The sequence below is a fragment of the Osmia lignaria genome, chromosome 9, assembly GCF_051020975.1.
Source record: "Osmia lignaria lignaria isolate PbOS001 chromosome 9, iyOsmLign1, whole genome shotgun sequence".
NCBI classification, from domain to species: Eukaryota; Metazoa; Arthropoda; class Insecta; order Hymenoptera; family Megachilidae; genus Osmia; species Osmia lignaria.
The window spans coordinates 3,567,401-3,593,874 of record NC_135040.1 but is presented as its reverse complement, the minus strand read 5'-3'; the positions used below and the strand labels follow the sequence as shown (position 1 = coordinate 3,593,874).

At 37.5% G+C, this 26,474-nt stretch overlaps 5 protein-coding genes across 11 annotated transcripts in view; 3 read left to right on the top strand and 2 right to left on the bottom strand.

The window, feature by feature from the left end:
- LOC117606988 (uncharacterized) overlaps positions 1–26,474 on the top strand; it is a 75,821-nt gene that overhangs the window by 9,095 nt on the left and 40,252 nt on the right. Inside the window, exon 1 of one of the 3 annotated variants that reach the window (XM_034330116.2) lies at positions 7,731–7,857. The exons of the other annotated variants lie outside the window; for them this stretch is intronic. The gene's annotated coding sequence lies outside the window, so the exon portion shown is untranslated. Of the gene's footprint in view, positions 1–7,730; positions 7,858–26,474 lie in introns of those variants that run through there. 3 annotated transcript variants of the gene reach the window in all.
- LOC117607181 (SPRY domain-containing protein 7) lies at positions 335–1,528 on the top strand. The gene is made up of 4 exons (XM_034330542.2): positions 335–476; positions 684–961; positions 1,022–1,124; positions 1,204–1,528. The coding sequence occupies exons 1-4, from the start codon at positions 365–367 to the stop codon at positions 1,299–1,301; spliced, it is 591 nt and encodes a 196-aa protein (XP_034186433.1). The 5' UTR covers positions 335–364; the 3' UTR covers positions 1,302–1,528.
- On the bottom strand, positions 3,852–7,505 carry Hs6st (heparan sulfate 6-O-sulfotransferase). 2 transcript variants are annotated; one of them, XM_034330182.2, is made up of 4 exons: positions 7,067–7,505; positions 6,124–6,527; positions 5,557–5,736; positions 3,869–4,811 (listed from the first exon to the last, which is right to left on the bottom strand). In XM_034330182.2, exons 1-4 carry the CDS (start codon positions 7,503–7,505, stop codon positions 4,494–4,496), a joined length of 1,341 nt encoding a protein of 446 aa, XP_034186073.1. In that variant the 3' UTR covers positions 3,869–4,493. The 2 variants fall into 2 exon arrangements, with proteins under 2 accessions (XP_034186082.1, XP_034186073.1); XM_034330191.2 differs by lacking the exon at positions 5,557–5,736 and having other exon boundaries at positions 3,852–4,811.
- On the top strand, positions 8,198–9,603 carry LOC117607186 (dynactin subunit 3). 2 transcript variants are annotated; one of them, XM_034330556.2, is made up of 2 exons: positions 8,198–8,353; positions 8,590–9,603. In XM_034330556.2, the coding sequence occupies exon 2, from the start codon at positions 8,591–8,593 to the stop codon at positions 9,155–9,157; it is 567 nt and encodes a 188-aa protein (XP_034186447.2). In that variant the 5' UTR covers positions 8,198–8,353; position 8,590; the 3' UTR covers positions 9,158–9,603. The 2 variants fall into 2 exon arrangements, with proteins under 2 accessions (XP_034186447.2, XP_034186456.2); XM_034330565.2 differs by having other exon boundaries at positions 8,206–8,365.
- Positions 9,241–26,474, bottom strand: part of LOC117606952 (uncharacterized) — a 33,443-nt gene continuing 16,209 nt past the window's right edge. Inside the window, exons 2-12 of one of the 3 annotated variants that reach the window (XM_034330046.2) lie at positions 22,948–23,103; positions 22,689–22,866; positions 20,913–21,075; positions 19,291–19,431; positions 18,089–18,213; positions 12,286–18,003; positions 11,550–11,958; positions 11,042–11,461; positions 10,762–10,963; positions 10,493–10,687; positions 9,241–10,377 (exon numbers count right to left, since the gene is read on the bottom strand). In XM_034330046.2, coding sequence (XP_034185937.2) covers positions 10,195–10,377; positions 10,493–10,687; positions 10,762–10,963; positions 11,042–11,461; positions 11,550–11,958; positions 12,286–18,003; positions 18,089–18,213; positions 19,291–19,431; positions 20,913–21,075; positions 22,689–22,866; positions 22,948–23,034 — 7,821 coding nt within the window. In that variant the 5' untranslated portion in view covers positions 23,035–23,103 and the 3' untranslated portion in view covers positions 9,241–10,194. Of the gene's footprint in view, positions 10,378–10,492; positions 10,688–10,761; positions 10,964–11,041; positions 11,462–11,549; positions 11,959–12,285; positions 18,004–18,088; positions 18,214–19,290; positions 19,432–20,912; positions 21,076–22,688; positions 23,104–26,474 lie in introns of all 3 variants that reach the window. The other 2 variants (XM_034330040.2, XM_034330056.2) reach the window with 2 other exon arrangements.

The window sequence follows — 26,474 nt, the reverse complement described above, 5'->3', positions numbered from 1 at the left end:
ACAAGCTCACCCAACGAGATACGCGACCAATATCAAGCACAGTATACAGTAAATTTTATAAAATTTAACAATTAAAAATTATAACGTTTTGTTTCTAAATCATTTATAATATTAATATCATCATAATTAAGATTTTGAGAATTCCTACTTCCTCTGTAACGCCATTTTCTCTAAGGAAGCCTATATACTTTATGCTGTGCATCAAATGCGCGCATCACTGCGTTTCGTTTATATTTAAGTATTATAACAGTTTCTGTGCAACAAAAGTAAATATTGCAAGGTGTTCGAATTCTACAGGAGGAAAAACAATTTTTCTCCTAGAAGCATCATGATGACGTAATTATCTATTTAAAAGAATCGTAAAATGACAATGATGTTTTGCTGTTTAAGAAACTGTTTTGACGGCCTCGGCTTTGCCGCAACACAAATGCCGAAGAAAGAACCAAATCCTATAGCTTTAGACACATCTTTCATGGGTAATTTTTATTCTAACGATCAGGATAATGTCTAAGAATATTAAATTTGTATCATCGAATTTTGCATAGAATTTATATTTTTTCCGCATTCCAAAATTAAGGATATTGATGATCTATTATTGTCACGTTGAAACTTCTAATTAACGATAAGGAATGCAGAGTTATTTTAATGTAATAGAATTTAAAGAAATTGTCAAATTGGTACAGGACATGAAGTTGTGATAGTAAAAAACGGTCTAAGAGTATGTGGTCGTGGTGGTGCCTTAACAAATGCTCCTCTTGCCCAAAGTAAAAGTTATTTTGAAGTTAAAATACAACAAGGTGGTATATGGGCAATTGGATTAGCCACAAGATCCACAGATCTCAATGTTGCTATTGGGGGAAATGATACAGAAAGTTGGGCACTTAATTCCGATGGTATTATAAGGCATAATCAACAAGAAATACATAAAATACAAAATCAAGTTCAAGAAGGAGACATTATTGTAAGTAGGAATGATATAAGAATGCGTACAATGATAAACTAATGATATGTTGTTTATCAGGGTGTATCTTATGACCACATAGAACTTAATTTCTATTTAAATGGAAAATCAATGGATGCCCCTATAATGGGCATAAAAGGGACTGTGTATCCAGTACTTTATGGTAATTTTTTTCAGATCAAAAGAGTTTACAGAATTAAGGGTATTCGTGTACAAGTATACAGGGTAATTTTTCTTTTTAGTGGACGATGGGGCCATTTTAGACTTAATTTTGGATAATTTTGCTCATCCTCCACCTACAGGTTTTGAAAAGATAATGCTAGAGCAATCATTGCTTTAGCAAAAAAGTACTAATACATTAATGTCATACTCTTTGGAAGTTGACATTATCAAAGTATTTTATGTATATCCATCTTGTATTTGTCTAACATTAAAGTACAGAATCAAAAATTATTCTTATTTGAAAAAGATCTTAAAACGTAATTTTATGGATAAACAATATTTCTCTTAAAAATAATGTACAAATATATTTAATTAGCAAGTGCAAAATAAACATTTTAATTTATATTTTGCCTTCATTACTCTCAATCATACCTTTGGGATAATATTTAGAATAAAAGGATATGTACAGATTTTTCGGATTAATCGGAACTGGTTCTGAACGTGGCATATACCTTAAAATAACTACATTTTTTTTTATATAATTGTTTAATAACCAAATAACATAATTTTAAATATATGTGTACAACTTACATATATTTTTATATAATATATATATATATTTATGTATTTATATGTCTGTATAAGATTGTATATAATATTGTGTACACAACAATTTATTGTTCCTTAATGAGTTAATGGTGTGGTATGTACACTGACTTACATAAGGTACCATTGGCTTAGGCCTATACTTTGCTTTATTAGGCTACTGTCATGGCTTTTTGTTTTCATTAATTAAATTAATTTCGTGCTAAAAATTTCATATTACATGTTAAAGCTAATTTTTCATTTATGTTAATTGGACAGTGCGCATTTTTACAATGCTGATAATGCAAATACTCAAATTACTATTAATCTAATAATTGCCTACAAATAACCACAGACATTCCTTTGCACGCACAATGAGATAAACACTTCCTATATGTATGATAATATGAGTGATGAAACTTGACAAAAAAAATGAAGTTGTTAAAATAGCAGACAATGTTTGCAATAGTATTACACTTAACAATTTTAAAATACCTCACCTACCCTGTGTGATTTAAATTGGATTATCTTTCATTTATTTAGAACATGCTAACACATAGTTAAGATAAATATGAAAAAATAGAAGTATATTGCTAAAAACCTGTTTCTGTGCATTGATTGCTTAAAAGATCATTTGTGTTTTCATCCAAGTTAATACCTCTAATTATTGTACATATATATAGATGAAAAGATGTTGCACAATATATCTTTTCATATACAGCAATTATCATAATTGCTTCTTTTAAGAACATATAAAAACTTTTTACAATTGCTTGTAACAAGCTCTCTGCAGTTTTGTAAAAACTTATTAAATCTTTGGTCCTTAATGTTACTTTTAAATGATCATTGTCATTAATCATATTACAGTTTAATATATATGTTTATGAATAGATACAAGTTGTTGATTTATAAGAAGGTAGTAGTTTCATGTTTTTTCCTGTCTAAATCACCAAGTTGCATTAAAAAAAAAGTATTTTAATTTTATCAAAATTAAATTGGCACTAATTATAATATTATAAATACATGAAAAGTTGACAAATAATAACTGCAATTATCATTTATAAATCAACAACAAAATATTTAACATAGGCAATGAATGCCTTAAATTTACGAACAATTTTTAGAAAGAAATTTGTCAATTTTATTATCAATATAATTGAGTTTAATACGAAACTTAAAAGTTAGGATAAAACCAGATTAATTTGTCCTATACAATTCATGGCACTCATTTTACAATCTAACTTACAATATAAATACGGTAATCATACAGAAGATGAATAGCACATTAAAGAGAGCATTTGCATTTTGCTTCATAATGATTTAATGCAAACTACCTAAACATATCTAATGTATATATAGGATATATTACACTTATTTCATGACTGAATGATATGAAATATTTATAATGGTAACCCATTGTATTGCACATACAATTCTAATAGATTATACAGCTGCATAATTCTTTCTAACTTAATGAAATTTATAATTTTTGACTTGCTAATTTAGTGTGACAAACTATGGGAATCGGATATTTTAGAAAAACATAGACCGGTACTAAATAAAAAAGACCGTTGTGAGTTGTTATATTATCAAATAGATACCCACGATTTAGTACCTATTATTAATCACGTTTATCCAATGTATGATCATTCATTCCAACATTCACATGAACATTTTACCACCTATACTATGCTGATCTCTTTTATTAAATCTAATACCACTTCATTCAAATAACATTGCAAATAATTCTGTTAAAAAATATAGACTTTTAGATATATTTACAAAATTAATTTTTAATATTTATTCTTCCATTGAAAACTGCTATAAATAGAAATTTTTATATATGCTGAATGTCGCTTTTATTATCTCCTTGATGTATAGTTAGGAATGTACATAATGACCTAATTTGTCATTTTTAATACATTTTTGAAGCAAGAAATTTTTTTTTATTAATCATTTTCAAACGTAAATATTTTTATTTAGGAGAAAACTTTCTAATATTAAATTTACTTAATTACTTGAAAATCGAAGTATTACCTTTAATTTATAATAAAATGATTAAAGTATTATTGACAAATTTATAGTATAGTAGTATACCAAAAGTATATCTTTTCTTTATATATGAGAAAATATCTTATCTTTGAAAAATATATTCATAGAAAGACGAAAAGAAAATAATACGAATATGTTTCGTAATATTGAATGCACTTAGTATTTTTAATTATAAGATCATAAACTTAATTTGTACCACGTTTAAAAAAATATGAAAACATATTTAAAATAATGAGTATCATGTTACATGGCAAACACATGTTTTAGAACACATCCATGTTAATACTTTCTGAGTGTATTAAATTTCCCAATTTAAATACGTATTCAGAAAATAAATATCCAATTTATAATAGTAATATCTTTTCGAACTGACTTTTAAACAAGTATCATAAGCAAAGTTATATGAAATGGAAGAACTTTTAAAGAGAATTTATGAACATTGTAAAAATCATAAAATATTTGTGGCATTATTTAATATACACTTTTACATATAACTACTAAAAGAGGATACCACGGATTTTACTAAGATCCTCTGAGCTCTCTTTGGTTTTTATCCAAATTAATTCCTATAAACGCTTTTGGTAAACATCATGCAGACAACTGCACACAATAATTCTATGTAAAACATTTTCTTTCAAGGATGAATCCCTGAGATGCTCAGATTCAGAGCGAATTTCTTTGCTTGTGAATGTAAAGCATCGGTAGTAGTATTTAGCAGTAAGATACTTACAGATCATTCAACATCCGTTGTATCTTCAATAACAGAATCCCAATTGAATTCTGTTACGCTCTGCCTCGAAGGTAATTCTCCAAGATGTTGAAATCGTTGTACGAAATATGGATCACGATCTCTGAGCCGTTTAAATCTTTGAAATGCAAGATTTTTTGCAAACTCATAAAGTTCCAAATCCAATCTATTTAATCTACGCACCGCATCTAATTGTTCTGCGGTAAGAGTTGCCATTGTAGCGGCACTCAATGTTGCATTATGTTGCTCAAATGCAACAGCAAATCTCATTCCAAATGTTTCCTCAAAAGAATACTGTCCCACCTATACCATTTAGAATTCAACGTCATAAAATTTATATAACAGTAACAATTTATATGGTAGATGGAATGTGCATTCTATTAAACAAGATACATATGGGATAGGAAAGTATGATTGTTTAAATCATGAATATTAATAAGTGCATTAGTTTTCTATACATGCAATAATATACATACAGTATCATGGTCAACAACATGTCAATCAAGGAATAATAAAAAGGTCAAAGTTGGAATGAAACGATGTTCTATCACACATAACTATGATTAAAAAACCCATTGACTCGGGTTACGGATGAATTCTGTGGGCTTATAAATATTCTAAAATCCGCGCGTGTAAATCAGAAAACATTTTATTTGATTAAATGAAAAACAAAATGATTAAAAGCGGAAACTGTTTTATGTTCCCTGTACGGTGGGTAAGACAAATATTTACATTAAGAGCTACCTTTCAACAGATGATTCTCGAGTACAACACAAGATACGTTGTTAACATAAATAGTTGAAGCAAGTCAGAGCTAAAATGATTTCTTTCGAAATTCAAACAAATTATAAGGAAGAATTTAAAAATAACTTTTTATATGCAACATAAAACTTAAATTAACATACGAAGATATCTCTTTTTCTTGAATACATTACATTAGAAATACTGGAAAAACGATTAGAAATTATTTCAATGAGATGTGATGATATTAGAACATGCAACATGCACTGTTAGTGTATCAATAAAAAAAAAAAAAAATAGTTCTTACTTTCTGGTACTCAGTCAACATGAAGAAAGGCATGAATTGTAAATTGTGTTTAGCACTAGCCAACATGAGACGATCTCTCTCCAAGCTGCTGAGTGTAGAGTTGTAACAACCAACAATTGATAAGTCAGCCAACATTCTGGTTTGGCGATTGCTTGCCAAATTATATGGACATGCCATAAACTACATAAACCACAATGTTTTCTTATCAAAACATTGGAATAGATACTTATAATTAAAACTTATTCTATTTCAATCTTACAGTTTTTTTTTCTATTTATATTTATTATGCAACATAAACAAAGATTTTTGTAAATTGTAAAATTTCAGTATCAAATGATTGTTGCTTTCATAATAACTATATCTATACATATAAAGGAGGAAAAAGTAGACTTTAGATAAGAGCAATTGCTTATCTTAATGTGTTTCTAAATATGAAAGCCTTCAGATAACGTACTGAATGTTTTGCTTATGAAAGAAGTTATACTATTATGAATGTAGGATGAGAATACTAGAATAATGAAATATTTCTAAATTAGGGAAGTTAATTAAATTCATTATATAACTTACTTGTTCTAAAGAAACACCTTGCCAACTAGATCCAGGATAACATTGTGGTATATTGGCTTGTGTTCCTCCGCACCAATGTCTAGCACCTCTCCAAGTTGCACCTCTTTGTACATGCCTAAATTCAGACAAGTATCGTGCAACAGGATCCCTTATGATAGTTATATAAAAGTATCTACGTTTTATCCCATCCCCTTCGATCTTATTTAACTCTGTATCAACACAACCGGTCAATTCTGTCCAGTCAGCATGTAAACCACATTTCCAACCAGTAGAATATCTTGAGAAAAGCCAATTTTCATTGCGATTTGGACGGAAACAAAAACAACGCTTACGCCTTCTCTGACAAGAACAAGGTCTTTGCAAATCCAGATCTCTAACTAAGTGTTTTCCAAATAATGTTCCTCCTGTAACAAAAAGGAATATAAATACATATTTCATCAAAACATATTTTTATAAAGGAAAGACTGAGAAACATGCACACAGAAAACAAAAGGAAACAGGTATATGCATGAATAGCATATTAAACAGTGCAACATCCCTGAATTGTTCTTTCTCTTTCTAAGATAGGGCTTGGAGGTTTCACATTGCCTGATGAATAATGCAAAGATTCAGTTGTACAATGGTCAGAAGGGATGTTGCATTGTTTTTATTGAGATAAAGGATTGGCTGGCACTAGTCCAAAGAAGTCTAAGTACAAAGTCAAACAAAAATATGTGCTTATGCAGACATTCCATAATCTTAAAGTAATTTGGATCATTCAGTTTACATGATTAATTATCTTTCTCTCATATTGATATCATATAGTTAACTTAAAATTAAAATAATTTATTTAATTTCAAATAACACTGAAATAAATACAAAAGCTGTCATGGATTATAAGATTCATTAAAAAGAAAAAACAAGTTACATAAACAATTTATACATATTTGTATGTGATATTTACCAGTTTTCTGGATATGTAAGAAAACAATTACATCATGACCATTAATGTCAAACTGGAAGGTATCATTGGTAAAGACATCGTCGTAACCGAGGCTCCCTTGAATACTCTGCAATCTAAAAGCAGGATGTACGGAGAGCAGGCCATTTTTGTCGAATTCAACGGAGACGGAAGACAAACCAGAGCCGGGACCCGCGGACAGACCCTCGGATAATCTTACGGATTCCTTGATCTCGCGGCTCGTTAGAGCGCATACATGATCCGGACAAAAGTAGCCGAGATAGATGATACTCGTGAGCGCGAGAAACAAACATATCCCTACAACGCTACGTAACCGAGTCCTCCGTGCTCGTGACTCCATCGTCGCGGTCCTCTCGCATAAATCGTCCTGTACAAGGACCGAGAGTTCGCTAACGCCTTCTTCGTTTGACCGTCTGCCCATTATCGTACCCCATGTTTTTTTTCACTGCTGCATACACCGCGTACTACTCGCCGTTACGGCCCGACCAAAACTACGCTCCCAGCGGACGTCGGCCATGTCAGATACTGTATCCCTACCACGGTTACCGCGGTTCCGCTACTTCTCGCGATACTTGTCGGTCGCGGTTCTCTTACGAACATTATCTGGTACTCGTCTGTAACAGTTTCCTAAAGTGAAGTGGGGAGAATTTATTTAAAAGTGCAGACTTACGGAGTGTGTACGATGTGTTTATATGCATATACATGCTTATGCACCACCACGACGAATCTATTTAAAGCGGTACCGTTGCCTATTTTTGCGCTGAAGATTTGGGGTAAGTCCCTCTCACCATAAAGAACGATTGTATTTGAATACGTATTCTTCAACATTTGTCTCATTTAAATACGCAAATATAATATAATGATACTTGATATTGTTTAAGAATGTAACAAGAAACCATGCAAAAATTGAGTGTGGTTAATTGCTATGCTTCAAGCAAATTTGAACGTCTTATGATTTATTTATAAGCGTTATATCATGTATTTAGGTATTTATGATTGCTGGTTATTGAAATTATCAATGTTTTAATGTAATAAATGTCAAATATATTGAAATTGAAGGGTGGGAACATATTCGATTTAGCGCCATTTTCTGAATTTAGTCACTTGTCTCCGAGCGCATTCCATTGATTATTGCACTACTTCAGAGTGTACACATAACCTAATTCCAGTTGTCAAAATTGACGTTTTGCCTTGTAATTTTAGGCATATAAATATCGGTATTTATAATTATTTGTTGTATAGACTGAAATACAGTTGTTGAGTTTTCAAGTGAGTATTCAAGTAAGTAGTATAAATAGGTAGGAAAGATAACTAGGAGTGTAGAGTTGAATATTTTCTTCTTGATCCATTAATAATCACTTTGTCTTATGAATTCTATAAAAAAGGAGCTATTAACATGTCTCCTTGGAAGATAGTTCATTAAGTTGTGCAAAGTCCAGTGTATCTCTTTTTCCAATTAACTTGTACCTCATGTATGGAAACATATTTTTTGTTTTGGTGTCTAGAATGGGAACTATTGAGTTGTTAGAGGATAGAATTGCTCACTTGGAAAAACAAATATATGGTCTTATGAAGGCAAATCAAGGCAATGATATGCCACCAGAAAATCCTATGACTGACCAGCTTTCGAATGTAAACACATTAATCTCATCTGCACTGTCAGGACGAGAGAAAGCAAATGCTATGATGAAACGGTTACCAGAGCTAAATAGTTATTTAGATCCAGAGTTTGAAAGTGTAGAGATACCTATTGAAGCTAAACTCCAATTGTTACTAGCAATGGCACCAGAGATTCAAAGAAATTATGAATTATTACAACAGATGCAGGAGTTAATGCCTGTATTAGAAACTAACTGTTTAAGGGATGTGCCAGAGTTATCGAACAAACTTAGTAATTTAAATTTATCATACCTTAAATTGTACGAAGAAAGTCAAGGGTTAAATAATCATATAAATGAAATCTTTTCTAAGTACAATGAAGTGATAACTAGCATTTCTGAATCATTAATTGCTATAGATGCTACAGTAACAGCAGCTGAAATTGCAGCTATGCCTAAGAAACAATTAGATTAAGAATGTATTGTATATACACAATAATAGTTAACTGATGGTTTTAAGAATAAAATTCTGTGGATTTGAAAAAAGAAGGCATTGAATTCATTTAAAATACATTTATTTTCTATCTTAGTATATAAAAATACTTACTTATTTATCAGTGACTATGCATACATTAACATATTTTATTATTGTATCTTTTTATAACAATGTATTTTATTAATTAAAATACTTATATATTATATACATTTATCCTATCTATCTCTTAGCCTAGTCCAGTATTCATTTCAGAAATCCCTTAGGATCACTGAAATAAACAGTTGCATGAATAATCTGGTGCATTTATATATTGGTCTCTTGTTTCAAATAAATACTTTCATTTTTTTGTTGATCTCTATACAATAACCAGATTTAAATGATACTTGCGAACATGTTACACAAGTATTTTTACTAGATACAGTTATTATATAAAATGAACAAACCATCAGATAATAAGTAGAACAAAAACAGGAGTCTGAAACGTACCGAATTTCTTTCGTGGTCATACTTATATAATATCATTAAAGAGACCTATTTCGTACAAAAATCTCTTACAACATTAAGCATATTAAACAGTCGCTTTATACAGTATTTACAAATTTCTTAATTGTAAATAAGTATCGTGTTGCCAATTATATACGATATATATCTCTCTGTCATTCATTTTTATTTTCCTGCACGGATGTCGTAAGTGTAAAAACTACGGAATATTGCAGTATCAGCCCATTAATCAGTAGTTATCATAAAAAAAAAGATATCATTTACATACAGAACCTCTTTTTCTAATGCGGAACAAATTATGGCCGTTCAGTGTTCTTCGCATTTATGTAGGAACATACTGTTTGAAATAAAAAACAGACACGAATTAAGTACACGATTATCCTCTGTTCGTTGCGTTTCGTTAATTTCAACAGGAACATTCAGTCTGTCGGTTCCCTCCCATGAACTTTCCGCATTTATAAGTGTGTCTGTCCTCTCGAATTCGTCGAATAACTTTTGTAATTAAAAGATTGCCTTTAGCTTTGCGTTTGCAAAGCGGGCACAGAATTGCGTAGCCAGGATAGAGCAGGTCCGACGCTAGAATAAATAGCTGGATGACCCCTTGAGCATCTGCTATGGTGGCTCAGTAGACCCTGGATCTCCCATCTGGCTGATCCACCAGATTCACTGACGCACATCAGAGGTGCACCCTCGTCGTTCTGGAACAGAAAAACGTAGAATATTTTTATTTCTGTCGAGAGTCAGGCAAAAGTGCAAAGGTGCTACCAATGTTCTTCTAGAATTTAAACAGTTTCGGTTGAAAGTAAATCTTACATAGCAGGGTCCTTTGTCCGTGTCAGTGAATCCAGCACAGATGTTGTCCTTAGTGATAAATCCTGCGTAATGACTCGTCGCGTTGCACTTCTCGGAATCATAGGTTGGCACTGGTAGGAACGTCAGATACTTCTGCAAATCCACCTCGCCGTTCACAGGGAATCCCCATCCCACCGTGACACATATCTGTCTGGGCTGTAACATTAAAAGGCGACGTTCGTTTCATCCTCGCAACTTACCCTTTACCATCTACGGTGTTGAATACCTACCTGAATTGGATCCTTTGGAAGGCAAACAGCGCTAACGTTTCTGGAGAAGGTCAGAGGTTTCTCCAGTTCCACCAACACCATATCATTGTTGTACAAGAATTGATTGTACTTCACTTGAGGATAGGGAATGATGCTTTTCACTGGAAGTGGTTTCAGTAGGTTCTTATCGGTGAATAATTGCCATCCGTTGGTCTGTTTCAACCTGAAATCATAAGAAGAAAGATTCTTCCATATTGCATTTGTAATTCTGAGGATAGGCCAGTTTGATTCTTCAACTCACCTGTGAGTACAAGAGTAACTCGCGATCACGTGCATTGGTCCTAAGATGCTGGCAGTACAAGCAGCACCTTGTTTCGGTTCCTTCAACAAGGCTACACTGGACCACTGTCCTTCGCTGGCTGGAGTTCCGCCAACTAATCTCGCAGTAGGTCCTTCTCCGTAGTGGGAGCCGCAAGAAAACTCTTGGCAAGATACTTGGACGACTTTGTCAGACACGCAGAACTCCACTTGCTCTAGATTCGCGACCAAAGGCATACGGTGATTCGGATTTGCCTTCAGTCTCAGGATCTTCTGATTCTTGTCCCATGTTTGTAAGTCGGTCGCCTCGGACCCGGAGAATCCTAGAGACTGGCAGTACGAGTCGCTGAACTCCTCGCTCCATCCGTCGGAACAAACCAGACGAGATTCGCCGTTAAATTGTCTGCAGCATAAGAACAGATAAATGTATAATTTCTAATTGAGAGCCTAAGTGCTGAGATAAAAGGAGGCCCAATTAGTGAAATAGCTACCTTATTTTTAACAAAGAGGTGCTCTCCGTTAATTCTTGGGCTCCATTACTCTCTTCGGTTTCTTTCTGCACGTCTGTTAAATTCCTTTCGGGGCCAGTATTCATGGTTAAACAGTTCCATTCGTCCGAATGATCAGGACAGTGTTCGATACCGTCGCAGACCAGATTCTCTGGAATGCATCCTCCTGTTTGGCACTTGAATTGATCAATGCCACAGTCGCAGAGTTTTTCGTCCTCCCCGTTGGCGCATTCGTTGATTCCGTTGCAGTGCCACGTCAACGGAATGCACCATTTCTCTGTCGGGCACAGATACTCCTCGTTGCCGCAACTTTCGGCACAGTTGTACTCGTCGCGGTGATCCTCGCAATCGGGTCGCCCGTTGCATTGCCAGATACCTGGGATGCACCTTCCTAAAATTGCAAGAAAATTTTTTATTCAGCTTCAGAGATACCTCGATATCGCGTAATCATTACGAGCAATTTCCTCTGATGGTAGCTACCGATATTAATAACATACGTGTTTCTAAGAATCATCTACGCGAGTATTAGATCATTTATCGCTTGACTGATTGCAAAACCTATTAATATTAAACATGCACCTATTGATCATGCTAATGCGTGCCAGTTTTTCCTTTCACTTCTTTCGTTCCGTGATTATCGTTTCGATTTTTGCATTTAAATATTGTTTATGTAACAATTGTGAAGAATTTACTTCGAACACAAAGTCTGAAAACTTACCACTGGGACACTTGAACTCGTCGAACTGGCATTTCCATTCCTCGCAATTAATTTCATCGCTTCCGTCGTCGCAGTCGACGATCCTGTTGCACACCAGGTCTCTTTTCAAGCACTGACCACTCGCACACTGGAAATTCTCCGGGCAACCTTGTTCCTTGCAATTCAATTCATCCGAACCGTCGGAACAATCATTCTCAGAGTCACATTTTGCTGAGAGAGGAACGCAATAAGCACCATCCCTCGATGTTCCATTGACACACTGGAATTGACCAGTTGTGCACTTGGAAAAGACAACGTTCTCAGGTATATTCAAGAAAGATACGTCGATATGACTGGTGCTTTCCACCATTGTATCAGGGGACTTGGTTTGGATCAGTGATGGGACAGTCGCGTCTACAGGCTGGTCCTTCATCATTTCATTTAAATCTTGAGTAGACGAAGAGACTGATTCAGTCGTAGAAGATGTTACGCTATCCAGTTCACTGATGTTCCTTGCTTCCATCATTGTGTGTCCTTCGATACTGGCTTCACTGACCATTGCTGGGCTCTCTGTGGTGAAATCTGCATTTTGTCGATTCAGATAGAAATTTCGGATGACCACGAAGGGTTCTGTGACAGGTTCTGGTTCTATTATCTCCTCAGAGACGGGGATGAAGCTGGGGTACTTCTTGGTACTAGCTGGTACAGTTCTATTCTGTTCAGTATCTGTTCCTGTTCTATTAAACGTTGTTTCAATGATCTTCAGCTTTGGTATTGACGAAGAATCCTCTTCCACTGATTTAGAGACTTCACTTGTATCGTGATCCTGAATATCATTGATGGGTCGAGGTACCTCTGTGGAGAAGACAGTGGCTGGGTCTGGGACTTCGGTCAGCACATTTTCACTTTGGTGCTCTTCCAAATTCAGCTCCTTCTCTTTTTTGTATTTGTATTTATCAACCACCTTCTTATCCGTTGATTTCTTCTTCAGATCTAATGTTTTCTCCAATGGGATCACCCTTAGATCCTCTTCAGACAATTCTCCAACATCCAGATCAGGCAGCGCTGTCTTGGGTGTCGTGGTGATTAACAGGGTTCTGTAATCAAAACTCACAGGCAGTGTATCGTCTTCGAGTATCTCAGTGACTGGCCTAACATCCTCGGTAGTACTAGAAGAACTGTCAGAGCTCTGTTTATATGACTCGACAGTGGTGGTAGCCAGAGATATCGAGGTTGCTGCAACACTTTCATTCTTCGTGTTCTCTTCAAGGTGTGTCGTCGATGGTGTGGTTACATTTTCTTCACTTTCGTTCGTGTTATTCAAAATTGGGACATCTATCTGCAACCAGGTGGCATTGATGCTTCTGTTATCACCAAAGTGGTGCATAGAACTTGCTATCATGTCGTTTGTTTGATTATTTTGAACATCCACTTCACTGCTTATCAATTCTTCTGTTTTATTGTGAATTGGGGACTCTGTACTCTCCATATGGGGGCTTGTCGTGTTCATATCAGGTCTAATAGATGAAGTGGTCAACGGTGAATCACTTTCAGTAGTTTGAAGCTCTTCAGGGAGTATTGGTACCTGAGCAGTGGTCTTAGTTTCCATTGGAAGCATCTGAGTGGTTGGTACCTGAAGCGTTGTCGCTTCTGCGCTCACCTGATGATTTGAATCATTCTCCTTTTTGTTATTCTCTTCAGCAACGGTGGTACTTTCAATTTTCTCAGTTGTAGACATGTCCTGTTGTATCTCTATGGGCAGCACTGGTATTTCTGTGGTTAGTTTATCTAGAACACTGCCAGCTGTTGTTGTAACTTCTGTATTATTCATTGTAGACTTTGTTTTATCATCAATGAAGAGCACGTTTGATGATTTCAACAGTTTCTCTTCATTATCAGCCAGCTTCTTGTGAAGCTTCGAATCGTCAGATTGGTATCCTTTGGACAGAGTATCATCATTTATGTCATTGTACTGATCCTCTACAACATTTTCCTCGGGCTTCTCAGAAGTAGTCGTTGTATTATTCACAGCTGCTTCGTTTAACCTCCTTTCTTGATCATCCGTTGGAGTTACGCTTGCACTGGACTCGGTCACTTCCGTATTATCCTTATCCACGTCATATTTCACAGACATTTCCGTACCCTTGATCTCCTCTTCGAGTGGTACCACTTTCAACGCCTCCTCGTCCTCTTCCACGTCACTCTTCATCATTCGTTGATCTTCCGGTTTGTTAACATCGTACGGGTTCAGTGCATTCTGTATTCCTGACTCAGTGTCGTTGATCTCAAGAACGTCCAAGGCATCCTGTTTGAATCCACGACCCACTCCGTTTTCCACACTCTTGTTCGGGTGTTCTTTATCCACTTCTGGATGAACATCGTTCAAAGAATCCGTTGCTTCGGTCTCGTTCGTCCTCTCCTCAGTTTTCACTAAAGATTTGTCAGTGACCACGTCTTCGACGTGTCCTTCGAAAGGATTAGGTACATCCTGCTCGTCCTTGTCCAACCTAGGCGCCTTCTTCACTTCCTTCTCCTTCTGGACATCCGGCAAGAAGGGAGACATGTCATCAGCGTGTTTATCATCGGATTTCTCGGTCACATGCTCCACCGTGTTCTCAGGGAAGACAGCTGGGTGCAGAGGATGACTGGTAGAGTGATCCAAATTGTCCCCGTAGCGAACAGAGTCGCCTGGATCGCTGGACACGATATTCTCTTCGGGGTGGATCGTAGAACGATTGAAAACAACGTCGGTCTTCTCTGTTGAGGATTGAACTGTGTTTTCAACCGTGGTAACCTCAGATATCCGCGTGGATGATGAGTTGCTAGACTGAATGCTCTCTGGAATCAACTCAGGAATGATGGAATGAGGATCTTGCTCCTGGGTTCCATGTACCACTGGGATGATCATAATGTGTTCGTTGTCTGTGTTGTTTTTAAGCGGTTCTATGAGTGGCTCGATGTTGTGGCTGAAGTTCTTTGGCAAATTAGGGAAGATCGTTGTCGGTATGTGATCGATGACGTTGGTTTCATTCGCTTCCTGCGATGTTGAACCTAAATCGAGCGACTTAGGCTCTTCTTTAGGCTCGACAGTTTCGTTGTACATTTCTGTACCACTGTCTGAGACAGAATTAACCTCGGTTGTGTTTTCTGACATTGCGTCCATTGAGACAGACGCTGTCTCAGAGCTCATAGTTGTTTCAGGAATAGATTTGCTACTGGACGAAGTCACTGAAGCTGTATTTTCTTCGCTGTTTGTACTGATCGTTGTATACTCGGTTGTTTCGTCACTAGGTGTATTAGTTTCAGTGACTTGATCAACTTTTGATATTTCTTCTTTGCTGGGTTCAATGGTTGTCACCATTTGCTCTTCATTGTTCATCTCCCTCATTGTTGTATCTGTTGGAGGTACAACAGTGGTTTTACTGTCTTCTTGTTCATCAGACAGAGGTATCACTGGCATAGGTGCATTATTATTTTCCATTTCATCCATGGATTTATCAATATTTGGCAGTGTTGTTTCTGCAGACACCATTGGTGTTGTAGACTCTGCTTCCATGGTTATAGGCATACCAGTGTTGTCAGCTTCAGAGCTGGTCGTTGAAGATTCAGGTGTCTTCGACAAATCAGGTGATTCAGTAGCAGGTAATTCTGTAGCCGATTCAACGATCATTTTATTCGTGGTCATAGATTCAATGGAAGAGTCTGTTTTACTGGAGGGCATCTCAGTTGTTTGTGGCTGCATAGCATCCTGCATTTCAGTGGAATGTTCAACATTATGGATCATTTCTGTAGAAGGCATTGTTGATTCTTGTTCAACAGGAGATTCCTCCTCCTCAGATTTGATGGTAGTGTGAGGAAATTGAGACAACTCAGGTTGTTCTAGTTCAGGATGCTCTGTCACTGTTGATTTCGTTGAAGACTCCAACTCATTTGAAGGTTTCGGTTCAGCGACTGGTTCCATTTCAGAAGGTATGGGTTGTGTGGATGGTTCAGTTGAAGATCCTTTTTCTTCTGATGGTTTCGGTTCAGACGAAGGTTCCTCTGCAGGCCACAGCCCTGCAGTGGACTTGGGTTCATCAGAAGGTGCCTGTGGTTCACTTGTAGGCTCAGGTTCGACAGGACCAGCTGGTTCTGGCTCTGCTGAAGGCTCTATTTCAGTAGTATGCTTTGGTTCAATGGGGGGCTCTGCCTCAGAGGAAGGCTTTGGTTCAGCTGAGGGTTCTGGTTCTGCAGAAGGCTCAGGTTGAGCTGAAGGTTCTGTAGCAGGTTCTGGCTGAGCTGAAGGTTCAGTAGAATGTTCTGGTTCTGGTTCAGCAGAAGGTTTTGGTTCTGTAAAGGGTTCTGGTACAGAAGAAGGTTCTGGTTCTGCAGAGGGTTCTGGCTCTGCAGAGGGTTCGGGTTCAGCAGAAGGTTTTGGTTCTGCAGAGGGTTCTGGTACAGAAGAAGGTTCTGGTTCTGCAGAGGGTTCGGGTTCAGCAGAAGGTTTTGGTTCTGCAGAGGGTTCTGGTTCTGCAGAGGGTTCGGGTTCAGCATGTCTTGGTTCACCAGAGGGCTCTGGTTCAGCAAATTTTGGTTCGCTAGAGGGTTCTACTGCAGCAGGCTCTGGTTCAGCAGAAGGTTCTACCGCAGCAGGCTCTGGTTCACTAGAAGGCTCTGGTTCACTAGAAGGCTCTGGTTCACTAGAAGGCTCTGCTACACCAGAACGCTCTGGTACATCAGAAGGCTCTGGTTCACTAGAAGGCTCTCCTCCATCAGAAGGTTCAGGCTCTGCCTTCGGTTCAACAGTATAATGATTCGAATGATCGTGCATCCAATGTACTGTATCCTCTTCATCTTTAACCTCATGATTTCCATCTTCGCTATGCACATGAGTAGACTCTGGTTCCGAGGAACCATCATCCGAATACGAAGGCGAATGAGAGTCTTCTTCGGTATGGTAGTGTCCCCCTCCGGGTAAATCATGGTCCATGTGGTCCCAGTTATCCGGGCGTCTAGGTTCGTACACAGTACCGGGTCCTCTGCTTCTAGGCTGAGCATAGTCGTGCACCACCTCCGTACGAACTTCCGGTGCATCGTCCATCTCCACGTTACTCAGATCATTCTCATCGACGCACGTCTTTCCATCAGCGTCCAACATTTTCCCATCCGAACAATAGCACGCGAACGTACCCTTCGTGTAATTGTATTTACAACTTTCGGAACAGCCTAACCAACTGGTCTGACATTCGTCCAAAAGCTTGCTGAGTTCTAATCTGCTTACATGATGCTGTCCAATCATGTTGGCATCCTTTAGTAACGCATCCTCCATCCTCTGTTGCGTTTCCTCCGGGGAAGAATTTGGGGGATAATTTATCCTAAATCCCACTTCTCCGTCCTTCATTATACGATACACTTTAACCGTCGTCTCGTCCATGGTGGGTTGCATCGCGTTCCTCAGGTGATTTTCTATCTGCGAGCTGAACGCTTTGTACATTTCCGACGTGTGGTTCCTTAATTCTTGGTCCCAGGTGAATTGGTCCAATGTCAATACTCCATCCAAGGCGTTCGCGACGAATAGGTACCTATTCTCGTCGGTCGTTTGCCAGGGTGGGAAGCTCGAAGTGGCGGGTGGAGGACTCGGCGGTGGGTTCTTCACGTACTCTTGGCTTCCCGCTGTTCGCACGTCGCCGAATTGCCGGGATTTCGTTTGTTCCAGATTTTCCAAAGGTTCTGACGCCTCTTGGGCTAAAATTACTCCGGCTGAAATAGAATGAATTTTCGCATAAAAGCAATCGCGAAATAACACTCGCTAGGTATAATCAATTTCTAATACAAAGGTCCTTACTTGCTGCCAAAATGGCGATGATAATGGCAACTAGTAGGACCAGTAAACCACATCCCCAACAGGCCATCCGTCTCCAATAGGAGCTCCTAGATCTCTTGTCCTTCGTAACATACAGCTTCTCGCCCCTGTAACACAATGTCACAAATGATTAAGAATCATCGTAATCACCGAATTTATTCACCCTCATCCTAGAGCCCAAAGTAAGCGTATTTTGTACAGCACTGTGCTTGTCAATGTTCCTCCTTCAGCGATCATGGTATTAGAAGCTTCCATTATTCTAACTCGGAATAAACACGTCTAATTATTTCATTCGATTTCGTTCACGATGTGTCGCTTATTCTACCCTGCTCTCGTTCGAATTTGTTCAAGTCTGTTTTGCACGTGAACCAAAGGAACAACCGTGAGTTCCTGTAAGGATACTTGTGATTGTGTCCATGTATGTAGGGGCGCTAGTGTTGTGATCGGTTTCTTTAAATGCATCACGTCGACGACTAGCAGCGATGCTGGTATTGCGACTAAGGGAATGTGCGAACCTCGAAGCATCGGTCTCTTTCTTTTGCAAGAAAAAAAAAGAATTGAACTTTCCATCTGGACTAGCCTTGTCTATGAGCACGTGTCGTCACGGTGCAATCGCTAATTAGGGATCAGTGAATTGCTTGCATTCCATCATTGGGAAGGGACCAGGCTGACGTGGAACACAGCATTCAAATGTTCGACTACTATTTTTTAATATTAATATTATCTCATCCCAGAGGGGTATCAATCTAGAACAGTGTTTCTCAACTTTCTCTAGCCAGCGAATCGGTGTTTTTCTTTTAACAAAAAGATTTTACTAGCTATTAAAGAAATTTACTAGGTAATCATAAATAACGTAAATTTGAAATTAGTTAAAAATATTTTTATTTCGTAATTTTATAAATAAAAATTGTATCATTTTTTCTTTTTTGAATAAGAAAATTTTTTTAAACTTCTTCGCGGACCGACGGTTAAGAATAGCTGATCTAGAGTATATCAAATGAGAAGAAAATCAGTAGCGTACATTGAACAATAATGCCCCTGGTGAGTCAAGTGTCAAAAATAGGGGGATAAAATCGTAGGAGTAGCAAGGTGTAAGCGGGTTAGTTGGCGATCGTGCGCATCCACCAATTTTTTCATTGCAGCATCTCCCTTGTTCCTAATGCTCGTAAGCATCCTTGAAGTACCTGAGGGCTGTCAGCCAGTGGGAATAGTCGACCAGTCCTGCGGTAGGGTCTCTCAGGCTGAGTCCCTCGCGGCCAACGCCGGGGCCCAAATCAAAACGTACTCCAGCCACGGTTGTTTCAACCTCGGCCTCGGGACCCCTGCTACGTATCGTGACAAGAAAAAACACCGTCTAACTTTCTACTCAGCTGGCCTGTGTATACGTGTTTTGTGTGTGATCGTTGTGTATTCCGCGTCGATCAAGCCGATCGATCTAATTTCACTTCGTCCACACTCGCAGATGTACACTCGGGTGCAATGTAGGCTTATCTTGGTTAAGGGAACAATTTTAGGTTCCAGGCATTAGGTTATAGGTTTCTGAATCGTTGCTTGTAGTTTCTACGTTCTATTACCAATTTTTTAATCATATGTTCTGTACGAAGAATCATTGTCTTCCTTCATTGCACCGCACCGAAAATCTATCTTTCATTTTTCATGAATTCATATTCGCGTTAATCTAACCTAACGATAGAATTTTCGATATGTATCGATTATCGATAATCTACCACATCGAACGAGAAGCAAGCGAGAAAGGGAACAACGCGACACTACGACTAACATTTGTTACTTTACATTGTGAAAAGAATTATTTAAATATTTCGTGATTATTGCGAGGGTTCTAATTCTATTTCTGTCTGGCTAAGACCGCTTGACGAAGGACGATCATTTTTGCAATAGACGGTCATTCCTACATTTTCCAATGAAATATTGTGACACATTCGTTTCGCAAGTTCTTCCAACGGTGAATGTAAACCCGCAATATCCGAGGACCTTCGTTCGTTCCGCCAGTATCCGCAATTTTTTTTTTTTTCACTCTTTTTATTCATTACATTTGCATTTCTCACACGTTCGACACGATCTGGATCGTTTTTCAATTGGATACGAACTGTCCGATCTCAAGTTTCTCGTCGATACTCGTTCCAATTAAGCGAAGTCTTCTTATAACGATAGAAGAGACGAGTTTGTTCTGATCTGTATTTGTATGAAAACGAATTTGAAACCCGAATTAATCATTATGGTGTAAGATTTTTAATTACTTGCTGGTGGAATGCAGGAATTGTTACAAGAAAGGAAACCAGCCGTTTTACCATAAAATTTCCATATTGCAAAAATGCGAAGGATCTAGGCATACATTAGCATTTGCAAATATTCGAAGCAAAGAAACGGAGAACACGCTGGCAAATAAACCAAATAGATGAATGGAACGAGATTTTCGAAATCAACAAAACGATCAATCATTTTCTTTTATGAAAACATCAGTTTATTTGAATAATTCATGGACCTGAAATTTCCCTTGTACAATTTTTAAATATAGTGGCTCACGAAATTGATCACATAGCAACAATGTTCATAGCTTTCTTAGAACAGTTAACGTTTGAACAAGGTAAAAAAAAAACTTAATTAAAAGATCTATAATTAGTCACTACATTTTGATTAAATAAAAAGTATAACGACGATCAATTTCGTGAGTCACTGTATATTAATTTGTCACTCGTTCCTTTTCTTTGACAACCCCGTTATTATTTTTCGAAAGTTCGAATAACTTTACCCCAAGATAGAAGAAATATTTTTGAAGATTTATTACCTGATGTACTTTCGATGCTCGTTCACTGGAACGAAGTATTCCTCATAGGGGTCAGCTGGGACCTCGCAAGCCTCTTGACCCTTGGTCTGATTATTCCCTGCATAGGGCCTCATCGAGACTAGCTCCAAATTCACTGCTTCGATCTGCTCCTTCTTCCCATTGTCTATGAAAATAAAATAGGAAAATCTTGATCGATAGAATCATCGAATCATAGTTTCAAAATAATATGTAGGTTTAGCTGGGCAAATAAATTCAAACACACACACAGTAGTTAGTCGATGGATGTAGTAAGTGCGAGTTTACGTAATTCTCAGGTGTGGAAATTACATATCCGTGGCAGAGTATTTATTTACGGGGCGGAACCTCGCGTGCCGTAAAATCGATGTTAATAGGAGAAGAAGTTAGTTAATTGCGTGTTCACCTGTGTATAGTTCAAAAGTCGATGTACCGATATTGGGTAAATATTCTTTGCCATAGGAATTCCTTTATCGCTAATTACCGCGTATCGTTAACGATCCTAATTCTAATCGAAAGACAAACGAGTAATTTAATGCTCGTTAATTTTCTGACAGAAGTAAATGAAATTTTTTCAAAGTTTTAAGGACGGTTTATACATTTTCGAACGATCCTAATTGTAATTGAAAGATAAACGAGTAATTTAATGCTCGTTAATTTTCGAGCAGAAGTAAATGAAATTTTTTCAAAATTTTAAGGACGATCCTAATTCTAATAGAAAGACAAACGAGTAATTTAATGCTCGTTAATTCTCGAGCACAAGTAAATGAAATTTTTTCAAAATTTTAAGGCCGATCCTAATTCTAATTGATATACAAACGAGTAATTTAATGCTCGTTAATTCTCGAACAGTAGTAAATGAAATTTTTCCAAATTTTAAGGACGATCCTAATTCTAATTGAAAGACAAACGAGTAATTTAATGCTCGTTAATTTTCGAACCGAAGTAAATGAAATTTTTTCAAAGTTTTAAGGACGGTTCATATACTTTCTGCGTTTCACCGACCTCGAACGACTTTTTCTTGGCAAGTTCCGATGGTTGTGACGATGGTGGTGGTAGTAATTAACGATCGAAAGTTCGGCTCGTCTCGATCATATCTGGTAAAATCGCGCGATCGACGCAGATTTCAGCAATGTTCTACCTGTTCTACCTTGCTTTCGAATTCTACGCACGTCCGGACATGTTTCTTTCGTTCGATCGAAACAACGTTGAACTTTTGTTACGTGATCTTATATGGGAACGTAATCATTTGTAGAAAAAGAATTCTTCTCGTTAGAGCTCCATAGAAATTTAAAAAGGAACCATTAATTAATATAGTTTTGTATTTTGAATTTAAAAAAAGAATTATTACATTTATTCAAGGTAGAATTATAGGAAATCGATAGGGTACTTGTTACAAATCCGACCAAGTCCGCGAGATTACGCGAAGCGGATTGCACGTAAGCGAAGAGGAAAAATGCAACAGCCGGCTACGCATTGCCTTTTTGTCGCGAAGAATTTTCTCTGCATTCGTCGGTAAGAGCCTGTGGTCTGCGCTTACGTAAACCACACCTTTTTTCATTCGTTTATCCATGAGTTGCGTTTCTAGATACGAGTTACTAAATTGAATAAGGAACTTGATTATCGTTGCAGAATTATGAAATTTTTATACAGACTTTTTCGTCAAACTTTAAACTTCAAATTGATGTATTGCAAATGCTATTTTGCGATACTTTTATGTCATCAAATCATCAAGGGATGACTTTGCATCTTAAAACTCACCATTCGTCTGCACGCTGGTCGTGCTGCTGTTCAGGAAACTGGCATCGTTGTTATTTCCGTTTCCGTGAACGCCGTTCATCTTCGTCTCGGTTCTTTCCATGTTACTTTCGGGCACCTCTATCTTCGTCTCGGTTCTATAATGCGTTTCCGGACTGGTTCTTCCGGCTTCCACGTGTTGCTGCGACACAAACGATCGTTGGTGGCCATTTTCGACGGGGATGCTCTCCGATACGGACTTGCGATCCTGGTCCAAGGTTACCTGTTGCTGATTATCATTTTGCGTCGTCTCGTTCGTACATTCATCCTCGCCGACGAACGCCGGATTATCCATACCCACGGCCGCCATCTTTCGATTGCCTCGCCGGAAGCTACTGCGCCCTCACCTGATAACGTTCGCCCGGTACGCGTCTCGATTCTGTAACAAAAATCCACCTTGGAAATTAGAACATATTCGAATTTAAAATCGTTAGGGAAAAGGTTAATTACTCGTCGAGGGTTCTCTAATTATAATTAGGAAAATTGGGGCGAACAAAGTCTACTCAAGGTGTCATAGTTTTTCTATCGTGCATATAGAGCAAATTCGAATTTAAAATCGTTAGAGAAAAGTTTAATTACTCTTCGAGAGTTTTCCAATTATAATTAGGAAAATTGGGGCGATTAGAGTCTACTCAAGGTGTCAGTTTTTCTATCGTGCATATAGAGCAAACTCGAATTTAAAATCGTTAGAGAAAAGTTTATTACTCGTCGAGAGTTCTTTAATTATAATTAGGAAAATTGGGGCGATCAGAGTCTACTCGGGGTGTCATAGTTTTTCTATCGTGCATATAGAGCAAACTCGAATTTAAAATCGTTAGAGAAAAGTTTAATTACTCGTCGAGAGTTTTCCAATTATAATTAGGAAAATTGGGGCGATCAGAGTCTACTCGGGGTGTCATAGTTTTTCTATCGTGCATATAGAGCAAACTCGAATTAATTACTCGTCGAGAATCTTCTAATTATAATTAGGAAAATTGGGGCGATCAGAGTCTACTCGAGGTGTTATAGTTTTTCTGTCGTGCACTGAATTGCAACTACGTCAATTTAGGCTGATGACGTCAGCGGTGAGGCAATTTTGAATCTTCGCACAAGATGAGCGAGACGAACGTGAGAACCATGAGACATCCTGTCCACGTTCTTGATATTCTTATCCGCTTAACGATTCCGTTTTCTACGTAGAACTAGTGTTTGCGATAAACGTTTCAAGAATTTTTACAGAAGTACAAATTTTTTTTCATTTTGCAATAATCAAGGTATAATATTCTCTATTGATATATGAAATTATAGTTGAATTCTCCAAAGAGTTTATACGACCACTTTGTCTGCTCGGTCTAATACTCTCTTCGTCATCGTTTCGTTTCCTGAGAACCTCCCACTACCCTTTAGCAAGAGTCACGGTCTTCCCAAGTGTTTTTTCTTCGATTTTGCTAAAACGTCGCGCCAACAAAAAGAGCCGAGACAAGAAAAGGAGCAGGATAAGTTGCGGCTGCGAAGGAAACCGCTCTCTCGAACGACGCAATCTTTGTCTCTGTCTAAACCCTTTCATTATGATAATCGTAGAATATCGTACAAATGAAATCTTCCATTATGAAAATTTATCTGAAAATTCGGGGAAACAGGATGTTTCGAATTTTCAAATTCAATTTTAACGAATATACAGAAAGAGAGAGATTCTTTAAACGAGCACATCGTAAAGCATCGGGTCGCGTACTAAATCGCAGTTAGCAACGTTCTCTGCTCGAAGTTACGTAAAGATGCTGAAGAAGACTCAGATTCTTTGCTTATACTCTGGCGAAAGGTTCTCGCTCGAGTTCCGTTTCAAACTTAAAAGATACTGACTGAAAGAGTCAGAAAAAGATGAAAAAGTTGAGACTTTATACTACCCTATAATAAAGTATCCATGGTATCTTATATTCATAGTACCATCGATAAAAATATTAAGAAAATTTTCAAAATTAATTAGAAAAGATTCCATTTTTACCTAGAATCCACAGTAATGAAACACCCCCTGTCTATTGGTACGAAACGTTAGTTAAAAGATGAAATGCGAAATTGAGTTCAATTTCAGGCTCTCTCCATGGTCCGTCGTCCTAGAGTTAAGAAATATTAAAGGTGAAATACAAAACTGAGTTGAAATCGAGGCTCTCTCCATTAGGAAGGAATTCTAATCGCTACTTAGGACTTCTAGGACACCCTGTAGACCACGGTCAGACGAACGGACGTGTTCGCTCCGTGTACGTGTAAACGTTGCAGGCATATACTGCACCGAAAGCGGTTGACCCTGAGAGAGCCAGGCACAAAGGACTGATTCACCCCGGGGCCAGAGTGAAGTCCTGCGAGGAAAGGAGCCTCGGCGTTCACCCAGGTCGACTTGGCAGGCTCTTTCTGCGCCAGTGACATAATCCTATCCAGCTAGTCCGGCTGTTGTTTTCGAGTTCACCGTGATTGGTAACGTAATCAAGGATCGCGGAGCTCGGGATCAAAATGGCCCGAAATTTAGATTTCTTAAATCTTCTTCAGTTCTTTAGATTTTTCTAATTTTCCTCAAATCTTTAGATTTTTCTAATTTTCTTCAAATCTTTAGGTTTTTCTAATTTTCTTCAAATCTTTAGGTTTTTCTAATTCTCTTCAGATTTCTAGATTTTTCTAATTTTCTTTAGATCTTTAGATTTTTCTAATTTTTTTCAGATTTCTAGATTTTTTAAAATTAAAATTTGAATTCAAAGGAGTAATATAAGGTAAAATATTTAATGATTATATCTATTTGTTTGGAATTATCCTCGGACTAGAAAATGTCCATGCTCGTCGTTAAAGGACATTCTCTAACGACATTGTCTATAATTTACGAGGTTCGCCTGCTGATAACGTTTCGCTTCGGCGAACTCGAAGACTTTCACCTTGATCGTAATCGGGCAGGAAAATGTTGCGCAACTTTTCAGCATTATCTATGCATAGCAGGCGTTCGGTAGAAACCGAAATTCAACACGCTCTATTAGCACACCCCTGGATCGTTCATTATTTTTCACGCGTCCACCAATCGCAAAAATTCGGCACGTCGTTCGATCGTGCGATGAATTTTTCAGATTACTTGTTTTTGTCTCCTTCAATGTTGTTTTTTACGTTTGATAGAATTTTAACGATCGTAAATGTTCAGGGAACTGAAAATCAATCGACAAAATTATCATCGATCGATCGATAAACCGGTTAAAATTATTTGCAAATAGATCTTTTTTTTAACGTCACGCGAAAACGTATTCCTGGGAAAAATAATTTCAAGTCTTCGCGGACGAATTCAACATTCCGTGATCGCGAATGCGTTTTCCTGCTCGCTGTTCGCGTGGAATCTTCGTCATTCGAGAAGAGGATATTATCTTACGCGAATCCATACCAACGTCGGTATTATTAGACAAAGCCAGTGCCGTAGAGAATGACTATTAGTCGTTGTAAGGGCTCGAAAGACAGTTCTGTGTCCACCTTTTCCTGCGCTAAGAACCCGCCCCTAATAAAACTGATTTCCAAGGAACGACCAGTTCCACGACCGTTTCGCACGCAATTATACCTGATCCGTTCCTTCTGTCCACAAGATAAACGCATTACACAGACAGAACATTATTACAGGGTGTCCCAGGTTCAGTGGTCCAAAAGCAAGTGGGTGATAGAAGACAAAAAGGTCCTATAATAATATGTTCGATTTTTGATGGTTCAAAAATTATTCAACAAAATCGATCACTATGATTGAAGTACTCGGTG

Excerpts from the sequence above, each read along its gene's own strand:
- LOC117607181 (XM_034330542.2), top strand. The coding sequence starts at position 365 with ATGACAATGATGTTTTGCTGTTTAAGAAACTGTTTTGACGGCCTCGGC. Across the intron at positions 477-683 it reads TTTAGACACATCTTTCATGG|GACATGAAGTTGTGATAGTA; the intron begins GTAATTTTTATT and ends AAATTGGTACAG. Across the intron at positions 962-1,021 it reads TTCAAGAAGGAGACATTATT|GGTGTATCTTATGACCACAT; the intron begins GTAAGTAGGAAT and ends GTTGTTTATCAG.
- Hs6st (XM_034330182.2), bottom strand. The coding sequence starts at position 7,505 with ATGGGCAGACGGTCAAACGAAGAAGGCGTTAGCGAACTCTCGGTCCTT. Across the intron at positions 5,737-6,123 it reads AAGGTGTTTCTTTAGAACAA|TTTATGGCATGTCCATATAA; the intron begins GTAAGTTATATA and ends TGGTTTATGTAG. Across the intron at positions 4,812-5,556 it reads TGTTGACTGAGTACCAGAAA|GTGGGACAGTATTCTTTTGA; the intron begins GTAAGAACTATT and ends TAAATGGTATAG.
- LOC117607186 (XM_034330556.2), top strand. The coding sequence starts at position 8,591 with ATGGGAACTATTGAGTTGTTAGAGGATAGAATTGCTCACTTGGAAAAA.